The sequence below is a fragment of the Pelodiscus sinensis genome, chromosome 1 (assembly GCF_049634645.1).
Source record: "Pelodiscus sinensis isolate JC-2024 chromosome 1, ASM4963464v1, whole genome shotgun sequence".
Lineage (NCBI taxonomy): Eukaryota > Metazoa > Chordata > Testudines > Trionychidae > Pelodiscus > Pelodiscus sinensis.
The window spans coordinates 183,480,840-183,494,715 of record NC_134711.1 but is presented as its reverse complement, the minus strand read 5'-3'; the positions used below and the strand labels follow the sequence as shown (position 1 = coordinate 183,494,715).

The 13,876-nt window shown below is 41.0% G+C and overlaps 2 protein-coding genes across 3 annotated transcripts in view; one reads left to right on the top strand and one right to left on the bottom strand.

Moving 5' to 3' along the window:
• TMEM50B (transmembrane protein 50B) overlaps positions 1-8,123 on the top strand; it is a 22,464-nt gene extending 14,341 nt beyond the window's left edge. For both annotated transcript variants that reach the window (XM_006126033.4, XM_006126034.4), the window contains 3 exons: positions 389-481; positions 3,559-3,616; positions 6,477-8,123. In XM_006126033.4, the coding sequence (XP_006126095.1) occupies positions 389-481; positions 3,559-3,616; positions 6,477-6,522 (197 nt within the window). In that variant the 3' untranslated portion in view covers positions 6,523-8,123. The remainder of the gene's footprint in view (positions 1-388; positions 482-3,558; positions 3,617-6,476) is intronic.
• The window catches only part of IFNGR2 (interferon gamma receptor 2), a 34,168-nt gene continuing 26,766 nt past the window's right edge, over positions 6,475-13,876 (bottom strand). The window contains exon 7 of the mRNA XM_075911074.1: positions 6,475-13,876. Within this exon, the coding sequence (XP_075767189.1) occupies positions 13,697-13,876 (180 nt within the window). The 3' untranslated portion in view covers positions 6,475-13,696.

Below are 13,876 nucleotides of genomic sequence, written 5' to 3'. Positions count from 1 at the left end.
TTATCTCTTCTTTTGGAATTCCTCTCCCACCCAGGTTACACTTGGAGATGCACTGCTGGGATGTGGGGAGTGCTGTTGGGGTCAGAGCCATACTTGAGGCACTGGGCCTGTTCACAGATGGCCCTGGACTTTTGTGAATACCTGGGGATCCCCCAGATTTGGTGGCAGAACCTGCAACCTGTTACATCAAGCGAGGCTAATACTGTCTGTCTTCTCCCTGGGGCGATGATGTGTTCAAAACTCTGCCAGGGTAACCTAGTGGAGATTATTTTTCTCCCAGAGCTTCCCTCCATGTACAGGATGAGCTGAGCAGGACCACTCTTTTTATAATACATGTTCTTCTACTGATCAGAAAATTATTTTTAAAACTTTTAATATTTTCTTGCAGGTGCTCGTGTATGGCTCTTTATTGGTTTCATGTTGATGTTTGGTTCACTTATTGCTTCAATGTGGATCCTTTTTGGAGCATATGTCACACAAAGTAAGGCTCTTTTCCTACTGCATTTTAACAGAGGGAGGGACCATTTCCAAAGCGGCAGCAAAAAAGTCTATAGATACAGTACCTGTTTAATTTCTACTGTTGATTCAATGGCAAATTCCACCTCCAGTTAGGGATGCAAGCTTTCTGCAGTCAGGGGATGGTACTCTGGCCCGGCCAGAGTAAAGCACCTCCCTATCTCTGGTGAACCCAGCCTGGCTCTAGCAGCTCCAACCCTTGGCAGGGCTTGGCCCAGCCAGGCCGGAACAGCCTCACGGCATGACAGGCCTGGCCCAGTTGGAGCAGCCCTGCACCATAGGTTAAGTAGCTCTGCACTGGTTAAGTAGGATTTTACATCCCTACCACTGGTATACATGTATATCTTCTGTTGATGATGTTGTGATTTTTTCAAGTTCAGAATATCAGGTAAGTAAAGGAGCCATAGTATTGCTCAGACTGAGAAACTGTAAATGTAATTCTTAGCTCTTTATTATACTGATTTTAGAGACTTATTGTGAAGAAACAACTACATACATGTAATGCTATGTAGTCTATAGTCTTGATGCTTGAACTTATGTTACTATGTCTACTAAGATAACTTTCCATCCCTGTGAAACTTTGAATATTTGTGTTTAAGCATACAAAACTAGTACAGGCAGGCCCCGGGTTACGTACAAGATAGGGACTGTAGGTTTGTTCTTAAGTTGAATCTGTATGTAAGTCAGAACTGGCATCCAGATTCAGCCGCTGCTGAAACTGATCAGTTTCAACAGCGGCTGAATCTGGACGCCAGTTCTGACTTACATACAGATTCAACTTAAGAACCCCAGGCATCCCCAAGTCAGCTGCTGCTGAAACTGATCAGCGGCTGATTCCAGGAAGCCCAGGGCAGGGGCTTCCTGTAGTCAGCCACTGGTCAGTTTCAGCAGCGGCTGACTTGGGGACACCTGGGGCAGAGCAGCTGGGGTGCTGCTGGGTTGGTCCAGTAGCGCCGTCGCTCCTCGGCGCTACTGGACCAACCCAGCAGCACCCAAGCTGCTCTGCCTCAGGCATCCTGATTCAGCCGCTGCTGAAACTGACCAGCAGTGGCTGAATCAGGACGCCTGGGGCAGAGCAGCTGGGGTGCTGCCCGGTTCGTCCAGTAGGGCCCAGAGCGGCGCTACGGGACCAACTGGCAGCGCCCTAGCTGCTGTACCACAGGTGTCCGGAGCAAAGCCGCGGAGTACGCTCCGCGGCTTGGCTCTGCTTTGCGCCCCCCCCCCCCCCCCCCCCCCGGTCTGCAGACCAGGGGGACGGGGCGGAGGGGGGGGCAAAGCAGAGCAAAGCAGAGCCAAGCCGCGGAGCGTGTGGGCAGCGGACAGCCCTGTCCGCTGCCCGCGTGTTCCGCCGCTTTGCTTCCTCTCCCTGGTCTGCTGGAGACCAGGGAGAGGAAGGGCCCCGTTCGTAACTGCGGATCCGACATAAGTCGGATCCGCGTAACTCGGGGACTGCCTGTAGTTCCTTTTCAAATATTATAGGGAAGCATCCATCTCGAGGACTACGTCTAGACTGGCAAGATTTAGTGCAAATACTCTAAATGCAAGAGTTTTTGCGTTAGAGTATTTGAGTAAGAGAGCATCTATACTGGCATGTGCCTTTGTGCAAAAGATTTGCTTTTGCGCAAAAGCATCTGTGCCAGTGTAGACGCTCTCTTGTGCAAGCCCATTTTAGCCATCGGGCTTTCTTGCACAAGAAATTGATGTTACCTGTCTACAGTGGCCTCTTGCGCAAGAACACTTGTGCAAGAGGACTTATCCCTGAGCAGCCGCTTTTGCGCTAAATCTTGCCAATGTAGACACAGCCTAAGGGTTTAGTGAAACTCTATTAATCAGTTCCTTTTTTTATCTAATATGCTTATAGTCATTACTCATATACTTTAACTAATGCTTATATTTTGCATATGAATAAAACTTTCTGTCTCAGCTAAGGGATGGGGAAACTCAGAACACAAGAAGTCACAGAATGTTTTGTGGTTCTAACTGCAGACTTTTATTGCTTTGTGAACATTTCCATTTATTTGTCAGGACCTTATTTTGTTCACATCTTACATGGTCATCTATGTAACATATTGTATTGCAATGTCTGTGTTCTAATTTACAATCACTTGTGTAAGTAAAAGTTGTACCTCTCTGGTCCAGCACCGTTGGAACCTGACTGGTCCGAACGAGATAATTTACTGCTCTAGGAGAGGTCTCATGCCACCGGCTCCCAAGTCTATTGCCTGCTGCTGGCAGGCTGCCCCAACATCCCCTTCAGTCTCCTGCACCCCTAACCTGGCTGGCCTGCTTGCCCAGCTGCTTCTGGCTTCCTGGGCAGCAGAGGCTCCAGCTCCACGCATCCAGGATCAGTTTTGGTGCTCCGGCTCTGATCCCTCACATCTGGGGGCTGCTGCAGGGCTCTGGCCCCAGCCCTGTGCTCCAGTAGGCTGCTGCGAGGCTCAATTCCATCCCCATGCTCGAAGGGGCTGCTGCCGGGCTCCAACCCAGCACTCCAGGAAGCTGCCGGGGGACTCCGGTCCTGCTCTGCCATGGGGCTTGGACTGCAGCTTCAAGCTCCCGGAGATTGCCGATGCATGCTGCCAGAGACTCCATCCTGGCCCGTGCCACAGGCTGCTACAGGGCTCCAGCTCTGGTCTTGCACTGCCTCCAGCCAGTCTCTGACCCGTTGCTCCAGCCCCTGGCAGGTCCTCCTGCCTTTAAGTCTCTCGACTCTGGCCCAGGAGTATCTGGGGTCATGTTGCCAGACCAGAGAGTGCCAGTTTTTGGAGGTACAATCAGTGCTAGAAGTTAACAGTGATGGTTGCTATCTACCTTAGGTACTTATGTGACTTCATTACAATAGCCATCTGAGTGCTTCACTGTCTTTAATGTATTTAGCCTCATAATACCCCTGTGAGACAGGTTAGTGCCATCTTCCACTGTCCATTCTCTTGCATGGAGAAATATACTTGCTTATGTCAGGGTGGTGACAGTAAGAATAAAATCTCAAATACATGTTTCCAGTATTCTAAACTTAATATATCTTTCGCTTTTATTTTGTAGACACAAATGTGTACCCAGGATTAGCTGTGTTTTTTCAAAATGCATTGATATTTTTTAGGTAAGTTATTTATGTCTTATGCCTGAGCATTTCAAACCACTGCTGAGATCTATCTTCTTCTATCCAGTCATGTTACAAAGCAAGTAACCTACTTGTTTTCATGCTATGCCAAGCTAAAGTCCATTTCCATTTTACTCTCTAAACACGTTTCTTTCTTCTCAAAGGAGTATAAAGTTTTCTTGTTCTCATACAATTAAGTAGTTTTAGTAAATGTTAAAGGAGAAAGTTAGGCTCTTTTTTTTTAAAGCTAAAGTTGGGATCCTACATCCATATTTAAGCCCTACAGTAAGTGACCTACATCCATATTTAAGCACCACAGCCAGTTCCATTGACTTTAGTCTACCACTCTGTCAGCATCAACAACCAACATTCACCCTGGCCCATCCCTCACTACTTCTATACTTGGGGGAAAAATGAAATGTGGAGGTCTATCCTAGTTTTTGAATCTTGTCTTATCACATTTGAGCTGGTGAAACCCTCCTGAAATCTTTGTTAATAAAAAGCATCTCTAAGATGAGGTTTACATACCAAATACTCCTATTTTAAAATATGCAAGCTATGAAAGTCAGTATGAGGTCTCACATCTCTCTGTTCTTCACCAGGGTCTTGCAAACCTAGGGATGGCCCAGCTGTAACTGATCACTGAATCTGGGCTTCTCAAGTCTCCAAAAGCCTCAGATGAGTGTGTTAACTCCACAATAGGCAGATGTGGGAGTGATCTGCCCCCATTAAATCTCATCTTGGTCTCTAATAAGCCTGAAGTGTGGAGTTTAATATATGTTAAAAATGCATAATTATGACAACTCTGGATATTATAATAAGTATATTATAGTTCCTTTTTTAATCTTGCTGATTTCTTTGCCTTAGTGACTTCCTGTGTCAATAAATTCCACAGTCTAATTATATACTGTGTGGGGGAAAATACTAAACCAGTTCTGAATTTCTCACCTAATTTCATTGAAAGTCCCCTTGTATTTGTGTTACGGAACATTGAGAACAGAAGTTCCTGATCTAGCCTCCCTAAACCATATTAATCTCCTTTTTTAGGTGAACAATGGTATCTTTTCATTCTCTCTTCACATGAGATTTTTTTTCCAGGTCTTTGATAATTTTCATTGCCTGTTTCTGAACCACTAATTCAGCAGTAACCTTTCTGAGAACTTAATGCAGTACTAGTCATTTTAAGATATCGTAGTGATTGCTGTTCTCCATCCATTACTTATAGTCTGACATTGTTTGCTTTGACTGCAGCTGCTCATTGAGCTGAATACAGTCACTCTCATGCTTTCCAGGGTTGATAAAATTAACTCTTGATAAGGTATGAATAGTTTTGTTTTTTCCATTCAGTGTATATTACTTTGCATTTATCAAAACTGAGTTTCATTTGTCATCATATTGACCATTCATCTGGCTTGTTTATGTCTTTCTGTAGTGTTGACTAACCTAAATGACAGTGTCCTCTTCCTCAGTGCTCACTCCTCTTTCTAGATGGTTATAAAATGTTGAATAACATGGGATCTAGTATAGGGATGTAATAGTGTAGTCGATTAACCGATAAGCAAAGCTATAGACTACACGCATGCTCTTCCTCCCCCTCCAGTAAATTTTTAGCAAGCTGGCCAGCAGCCTGGCTCAGTCCTGGCTTGTGTCGGGTCAAGTAAGTACCTCTGCTGTGACTCTGCATTTGAAGTATATTAGGAGCCAGGCAAGCAGGCAGTCCAGCTCAGTTCTGGCCTGGGAACTCAACCAACCCTCTGCAGAGGACCTGCTGCTACCCCACGCCGCTGCCTCTATATCAGAGTGCAGGGTGAGAGGCAGCCAGTCCATGAGGGGAGCTGATTTTTAAACTGGCTCCCCTCATGGACCAGTTCCCACTTGGCATCCCTCACTACAGAGGCAGCAGCCCAGAGTGGAAGGGAGCTCCTCGGGAGTGGGGCCGGACTGGCTGCTGACCCCACCCCTGGCAACTATAGAATAGTTGAGTAACCAATAAGAATTCATGAGGTGAATCGACTAGTCAGTTAACCGATATTTAACATCCCATATCTACTACAGAACCTTTAAGCATTTATAATTTTTTTAAAAAAATTGTATTTTTTTTTTTTTGGTCATATGGAAAACTCGCCATTTATTCCTACTATTTTCTCCCTCTAGACAGGTTAGAGCCCGACAATGCTTGTCATGCTCTTGTTTCATGTACATTTAGATTTTTTAGTGGTCTCCAGTGCAGAAACCTTGTAAAAGCATATTTGGACATCTAAATTGTCAGTCAGTCTTCCTTTATGGGCAGTTTATTTGTATTAAGAGACTGTGGCATTATTTTCTTTTGCTGAAACTGTGTAGATTAGACCCTATCATGATTTTTCAGATGCCTTACTCTGTTGAACTTTTAAACAGTTTGCTAGCTATACACGTGAGGTCTACTGGTCCAGAATTCTGTGGATCACTCCTAGTACTTTTTCCAAAAAATTATACACCATTTACTCCCCTCCAATCCTCTGAACTGTGGCTGTTTTTTTAAAAGAGATTGCATAGCGGTGTTAGCTAAATCACTTCATACCTAAAATTACATCAGACAGCCTCTGAGACAGTCTGGTGAGTTGCTTGTAATCCCAGATCTCATTTTTTTTCAAATATGCACAAAGGATTATATATATGGAAAAGTAGATTTGTGAATTAAAGATGTTAAAGGAGACTGAGCTAAGATTAACACCAGGAGTGTAAATGTACTATAGCTAGAGAATATTTTATAGCATTTTTATCCCAAATTGAATATGCAAAATTTGAATTTCAAGTATCTTCTAGTCTATAAACAAATGACATTTTTCCACATTACATGTAAATGTCTCTTTTCTTACAGTACTCTGATCTACAAATTTGGAAGAACAGAAGAGTTATGGGTATAATATCAAAGTTGGTGTTAATTCCATGCCCTTTACATCATATGCTGTATCTAGACATCCTTGGGTTTTTATTTTACATTTTGCTAAATACTCACGATGTTGCAATTACTTTTTTTGCTTTCTCTAAATTGAACTTGATTTAAAAAAATGTTTTGACAGTTTCTGTAATTAGTTCCTTTTTATTCATAGACCAGACTTGTGAATATGTACATAAATGGCTGGGTATGTATATATCTTAGAAGCAAATGTTATTTTTATTTCTGAAGTCTTCAGGCTGACTTCTGCTGATGCATGAACTTGCATCAACACGTAGGATCTAATCCTGCAAACCCTAACACATGTAACACAAGTTTCAGTTGAACTACTCAAGCAAGTAAGAGTTTGCAGGATCAAGCCCATACTTGTGTCAAATCAACTATTGCTTTTTGCACTGGTGGGCTATAGCTGATTTTACAAGCTCTGCAGCAGTGCCCAGTTGGATACCTCAAAGCAGAAGTGAGTCCTTAAAGTGTTTCAGCTAAATGTATGGTTAGTTAAGAGGGAAAAATTGTGATGATATCCTGGGCTATGAATGAGATTTTAATAATTTTATATAAAGGTATGAAAGTCAAATATAGAATAGCTTTTGAACTATTTTTAAAAGGTGGAGACTTTGTCCCTTTGTTAAAATGTGAATGACAAATCAACTAATTTTCAAGCCTGTAATTATAGCACAAATACAACTTAATGGCATGATTCTTTGTAAAATTGAGCACACTTGCTGGTGTTCACTAACTTATACCATTAGCTATATTTACCATTACATTCAAGAAAAACCTAAATTCATCTGAAACTGATATATTTGGACATGAAGAACACATGAAACATTAATATTTTAAAGTTACAGTAATACCACTTTTCTTCACGAATTTTTTTGCTGATGAAATGTGTGGCAGGAGTGCCCTTTCTCATTGTTAATGAAACTGTCTATTTCAATAGAGGAATATAGTGGAAAAATAAATCACTACTGTATTTTTTTCAAGACAGCAATTTCTTGGAGGTACTTTGGGCTAAACTTCTCAAGCGAGGGCTTGTTTCCCCAATCAATCTCACTAGGTCTAACTGGAGAAGACCAAAAGGAAGAAGAAGCTGATGTTTTTCTATCTATATTGGATGGTCTTGTATATGTTTTACAGTTATATTACAAGTTTGACATCCTCTTATCAGTTTTACCTAGATATAAAGCATTTAGCATAAAGGGAGACTATCTTGTGTCTCAGCTTTTATAATTTTTTATGTACCATAAGCTTGCTCCACAAGCAGTATTAACGTAACTTTGACAGCAAGAAAACTATTCCATACACAGCAATTAATTTTCCTGTTAATTTGATTTCTTCCCACCCACTCCTTTCTGTCAGTCTTTCTAGGGGGCATAATATGAAGCAAATGTTGTAGCTGAGAGTTGTGCCCTTGCCTTGACTATTACTTCTGCCCTGATTTGTCCATCAAACTGTGCAAGTTCATTCTGAAACTTACATTTGATGGCATTAAACTAGGTGAATTGTATAGAACGTGTTTGCTCAATTATAACTACAGTGAAATACAATAAAGGATTCCTGAGACTAGTACCTTTGTCAATTTTTACGTAAGCTGTGTATAAACACACTCTATGCTGTTTAAAAATGTTAGTATGCTGTTTCATGAATAGAAAGTATGGCAAATTATTTCCCCACTCTCCTAGCTTCAAGCTTATAGGACCAAGCATCCTAGAACTGAAGCTTTCCATGAGCTGGTGACTATAAATGTTATTCTTGAAAATGAAACTATCTAGATTAGTAATGCTTTTGTAAGGTAGCTTGTTTCTTTCTTGCAGCTGAAATATAATTGAGAAGTGACATGGTTAGTTCCACTTCTGTTGTCAAAGGGACCTTCTCTATGCATCCTAGCTAGGAAGGCACAGAAAGGAATTCTGTCTACATAACATCCTCCCCTGATCCCAGTGAAGCTCAGGTTTGCACACGGAAACAGTGCTGTGTCAAGTACTATTGTGGCTGTCGGTACCGAAAGGCAATAATAAATGGAGCTTAGGAAGACAACCAAAGGAGCTCTAGCTAGAGAGGGGCCCAAACAAGCCATCTACATAATGCAGCTATTTCTAACACACTGCCATACTCTTGCTTTTGAGTTGAGCTATCTACTGCTAGTTGGTAATCTCCTTGCCCCTTTTCCACAACTCCATCTCACAAAAGGCAACTCACTGCTGTAGGGGTATCAAGGTGGAGCCATGCCTCCTTTCCAGATCATCCTCATTAGGTGGTAGCCTCAATGATAAACATTGTAAGACTGTTTAGTGAATAGGCTTTTATTAAAAGATTGATGGAGAGAGGTAAATAGGTGTTTTGTTAAAGTTTGCCAAAGACTCAACTTAGTCAATCTTTTTGATTCATTGACTGGATTTCTTCTTTTCATCTGTCAGCAGTTGTGCTGAATTATTATTTGTATTAAAGTGCCCTGAATGCACCAGTCATGGACCAGGATTCCACAGAGGTAGGTGCTGTACAAACACAAATAATGACATTGTTTATAATCTAAGAATAAAAACAAGATATGGATACAGACTGCTCAGTACCATGACACAGTGAAGGTGGGAGTATTAAGGAACAGACAAGCTGTACCCAAGTTTATCTTGTATTAAAACACAGTGCAACAACCTAAAAAAGAACACACATTAAAATCATGTTTAATATTAAACTAATGGTTAGTTTCTTGGGAGATACCTGGCAGATAGCTATTTAAAAACATGAGGCTACTTCAGCCAGATTTAGAGTTCAAGTGAAATCTGCCTTACTGCCAAATGTTTCTGTAATCCCTCCTACACCCAGAAGAGGGCAAAGGAGTAGAACAGCAACTTAAATTACTAAAACACAGAAAGGACACACCAAATTGACAGGTTAAACGAGGAACTGTATTAAAGCTAGACAAATGTTGCATTTTCACAGTGCCAAATTTCATTCAAGAACCTTGAAGCATTTCACACACAGGAACCCACCCATCACTTCTTATAAAAAGGTACTTCTCTACTTGTTTTCTGAAGCTTCAGTAGAGCCACTCTGGAGTGTATCTGATTGGTGGATATTATATATGGGAGTTGATGGCATTAAGCTGCTGCTCTTCTCCAAGTAAAAGATAGCTGGGTCTCTAGACAAGTTTCTAGCAGTGGGAATATAGTTTCTACTATACTAGTATAAAAACTAGTCAAAACAATTCAATCAAGCTACAGACTACCTACATTAGATCAGCCCTGGGGATAGACATATATAGTTGTTTGTAGTACTCTGTGTTTATAGAAACTGACAAGACATTACAACCCCCTCCTGTGGATGCAATTTTATCAATATAAGATGGTCTTTATAACTGTATAGTTTATTTCTATTACTGGCATAAAAACATCTTTTAGTGACAGAATTGTGTCCATAGGAAGGGGTTTTAATGCCTTATCTGTCAGTTACTAAGCAGTGTTACACAAACTAGGGGTAGATCAGCCCTGGGGGAAAGGCAGTGCTACCAGTTTTTATCTAATCCATCACTGTCTTTAGAAATAACCATCCAAGGAAAACCATGAAAGCAAAAAACTTAATATCTCCAAGACTGAACTTGGTAAGTTTCCTGAGGGGATGGTGTGATATGATTGTCTACAATTACATGCAGCTGATCTATGACTGCTAGCAGGCAGTATCTCCAAAGGCTGGTGTAATGGAACACTAGATGGGGAAGGCTCTGAGCTACTTTACTGAGTTTTCTGCCTGACAAATCTTGCACATATGTTCAGGGTTTAACTTGTCACCATATCTGGAGGTGGAAAGGAATTCTCCTTGCTTTACAGTAATAGAAGTGTTTTCAACCTTCTGCAGCATGGGGCAGAAGTCACTTGCAGGTTTAACTGTTGTCTCCAATATCCGTCATGGATGCTAATGGCTAATTTAGACCAACATTTTGTATGCATAGTTGGATTTATGAATTCTATTGTACATTACTTCGTATCTGTCACTACTGAATTTCATCTGTACCTGCAAATTTTGCCACTTCAGCATATTCGTAAGTAATCTGGAAAAAGAGATAAATACTGAACACTGCTCATCCTAGCTAGTGTAGACTCCTACAGAATCATGTAACTTACATTATGCTCTTCAGACAGTTTTCCTTTCATTACTGCTCACCTCCACACCATGCGCTGGCTTCCCATAGAATTTTGAATCAAGTTCAAGATCTTGGTCCTTATCAAAGCACTTCATAGCCTGTACCCATGCTATACACCACCACCAAAAGTTCCAGAGAAAGATCTTGGACAACTATGCTTCTCTAGCACAATAAAACTCTCTATAATAGAAATAAATCTTAGTTCTGTCACCCATACAGCTCTCTCGGAGGCTGGTCCAAGGACCCTGGAATAAATTCTCTCCCAAGGATCACCACAAACCTTTCTACTTTCCATTCACATGCATGTCTTTGCCATAGTCTTCTCAAACACAACATTTTAGAAACAAAAACATCCTACCAAAACAAGATACTGCACATACCTCAAAAAACCAACCAGCTTGTGACAGGTGTGTAGTCCTATTACTAAATGCATCATTGGTAGGTTCTGAGAATACAGTAATGAACATGGTTTAAAAGACTACACAGAATTGTATTTAGGTAAAATGTTAGGATTGTTTACATGTCCTTGTTAGAGCTGTAATGAACTATTCAATTAATAGTGCCACTAGAACTGGATGGTTTTATAAATAAAATAGCTGAGTTTCTCCCCACCCAATTCATTAAGAAACTTAACACAATCAGCTCTTAATTAGGATCATGACTAAAGCTGCAGTTGTTTCATGGACATTACTGTAAGTCGGAATTCCACAGCAGCTGGTACAGCTGGTTCTGAGGACCATGTGAGCAGCAGCAGATATGGCTGGTTCCAGGAACTTCCCAAGCAGTGTCCTGAGGGTGGCCCCAAGGTGTGTCTGATCAGTGGTCCTTGGGGTGCCCTGGGTATCCCCTAAGCAGCAGCAGCTACCTCTTTTGAGCTACACTCAGAATAGGCTAAGCAGCGCACCCTAGAATAACTTTAACATAGACCATACTACCAGAACTGTAAAAGCAATATTTTCAACATATGAGGTGAATGTATAGAAAAGCATTTTATAAAGTCATGGAATTTGAAAGTGACAAATCACATTTGATCATATATACTGGTTGATCATATATATTGGTTGAAATGAGCAGAATTTTAGTTTGAAGCCATATACCCACTTCTCCCCATCCTAGACAGGAACAGAATGCCACAATGATTATTTTTAAATTCTCTGAGGAACCATAAGTGAAGTTTATTTGCTGATGAATAAAGGTCATTTGGGAAAATGAAGAAGAGAGGCACTAAAAGGACATACTATAATGCTAGCTTATCACACCCATACACACAAATCTTTGTTCTTGATAATTACAAAGAAAAAACTTTTCATATGAAAATTACACATTGATTAGATCCTAAATAAACAGCAAATAACTATATGGAATTTGAAGGGAAAAAATTTGAAAATAAAAACATATTAAATGACTTTTTCTATACTTAAATTATTTCTATTATCAGTACAAATAATATTATTCCAATACAGCATCGCACTTTTAACATCAAAATTTTCACATATACAATGAAGTGGTGTAAAGCATTTCGTGATGCTCTATTTCCCAAATAGCAATGCTCCACATTCAAAGTCATGCCTTTCCTAGCATTCAGAACTGAACAAGTGAGCAAACCAGGGCTTTCTTAGTATCCACTAGCTGAGGATGTCTTATGTTGAACACATCTTGCCCATGTGAACTCAAACCAAACCTTCCAAACCTCACATGTTCAGTTGACTATGGGTGAAAGTACATACTGGGATAAACTGGTAGACAGCTTGGGGCAGCTGGGGCCCTGGGCAAGGTCGGGGGATTTGGGCCCCCAGAAAGGATGGGGCCTTAGATAGAAGGGGCAGGACTGGGACCAGACTTCCTCAGCTACCCTTTCATGGCTGCTGCTGCCCCAGTAATAATGAGTCCTTGGACTCCGGTGGTAATTTTAAGGGCCCAGGACAGCAGCCCTTCTTCCATCAGCAGCCCTGCAGGTAAAGTCCAGGGTGACAGTGATTTAATATCTGCTGTGTACAAGCCAGTACTGGTGGCTGCTTCTTGCCAATACACTCTAGTGGGCCACTTTCACCTCTGGTTGAATGACTTCTGGAAGGCTCTCTAAGTAGCCAAACCTATTATATTTTAGTGTCAGATATAAGCTTTAGGATTTCATTTCACTGTAAAGATGTGATGCCTAAAGAGAAACTGATGCCACACCACACAGTCACAAAAGAAATGAATACCACTCCTGTGCAAGAATCAGAAGGCTCAGGGGAGAAGTGATTCAACCTGTCTGCTCTGTAAGCACTCCTTCCATGAGGATTCTTGGGGAGAAGGGGAAGAGGTAAATAATGTACTGGTTTTAATTCAGCTCATGTAACTGATTTTTTTTTGTTTTTGTTTTGTTAAAAGGGCACTTAGAAATAAAAGGGACAACAGAAAACATGCTATCACATATAAAGTACCATTCTCAGAGCAATTTTTCACATGTGACATTTTAAGTGCATTTTCTGGGGGCTAACGTATGGTGTGTAAAGGGACAGACTTTATATAGAAGTACCGAGGAAACAGAACAAAAGCCGAGATCATTCATTCATGGTGTGACAACCCACTCAACTCACTGAGCAAATCCTCTTTCTAGTATTGTATCCTACCATAAAGTGCTACAGTTCATTAAGATTTGTTAAATCTAGACGAACTTAATAAGTAACAACAATGTTCATAGTAATAGCAGTCATTTCTGCAAAAATGTTGAACTGCAGCCATTTTACTGCAATTCGTATGCTGCTGTCCTCTCTCTGCTCATTTAGTGTTCCATTTCCAGTTTACATTCAAACCTGTTTTTTTTTAAAAAAAAAGTCAGAGAGAACGTACTTCATATGGTGAATTGCAGTAGAACCCATTCAAAACCCACTCAGGGTTACACAATGTTCTCAGGAAGTAGTTTTTCCCACAATTTCATTTGTCAACAGTGACACTATCATCTTCCTATAGCATCAAGGCAATGTCACCAGTACAGGTGCTTCTTCCACAACGTAATTTAAGTTTTTTCCCTTTCAGTGGATCTGCTGTCTGAATGAACATTTGTGTTGAGTGTGTTCCTTACTAGTGCCCGACTTCCTTCTGCACTGGAAACAACTGACAAGGAGTCCCAGAAATCTTCCTCAGCATAATTATTCTGCAACTCTTCTAAAACAGGCATTTCAGAATCCTTTAAATC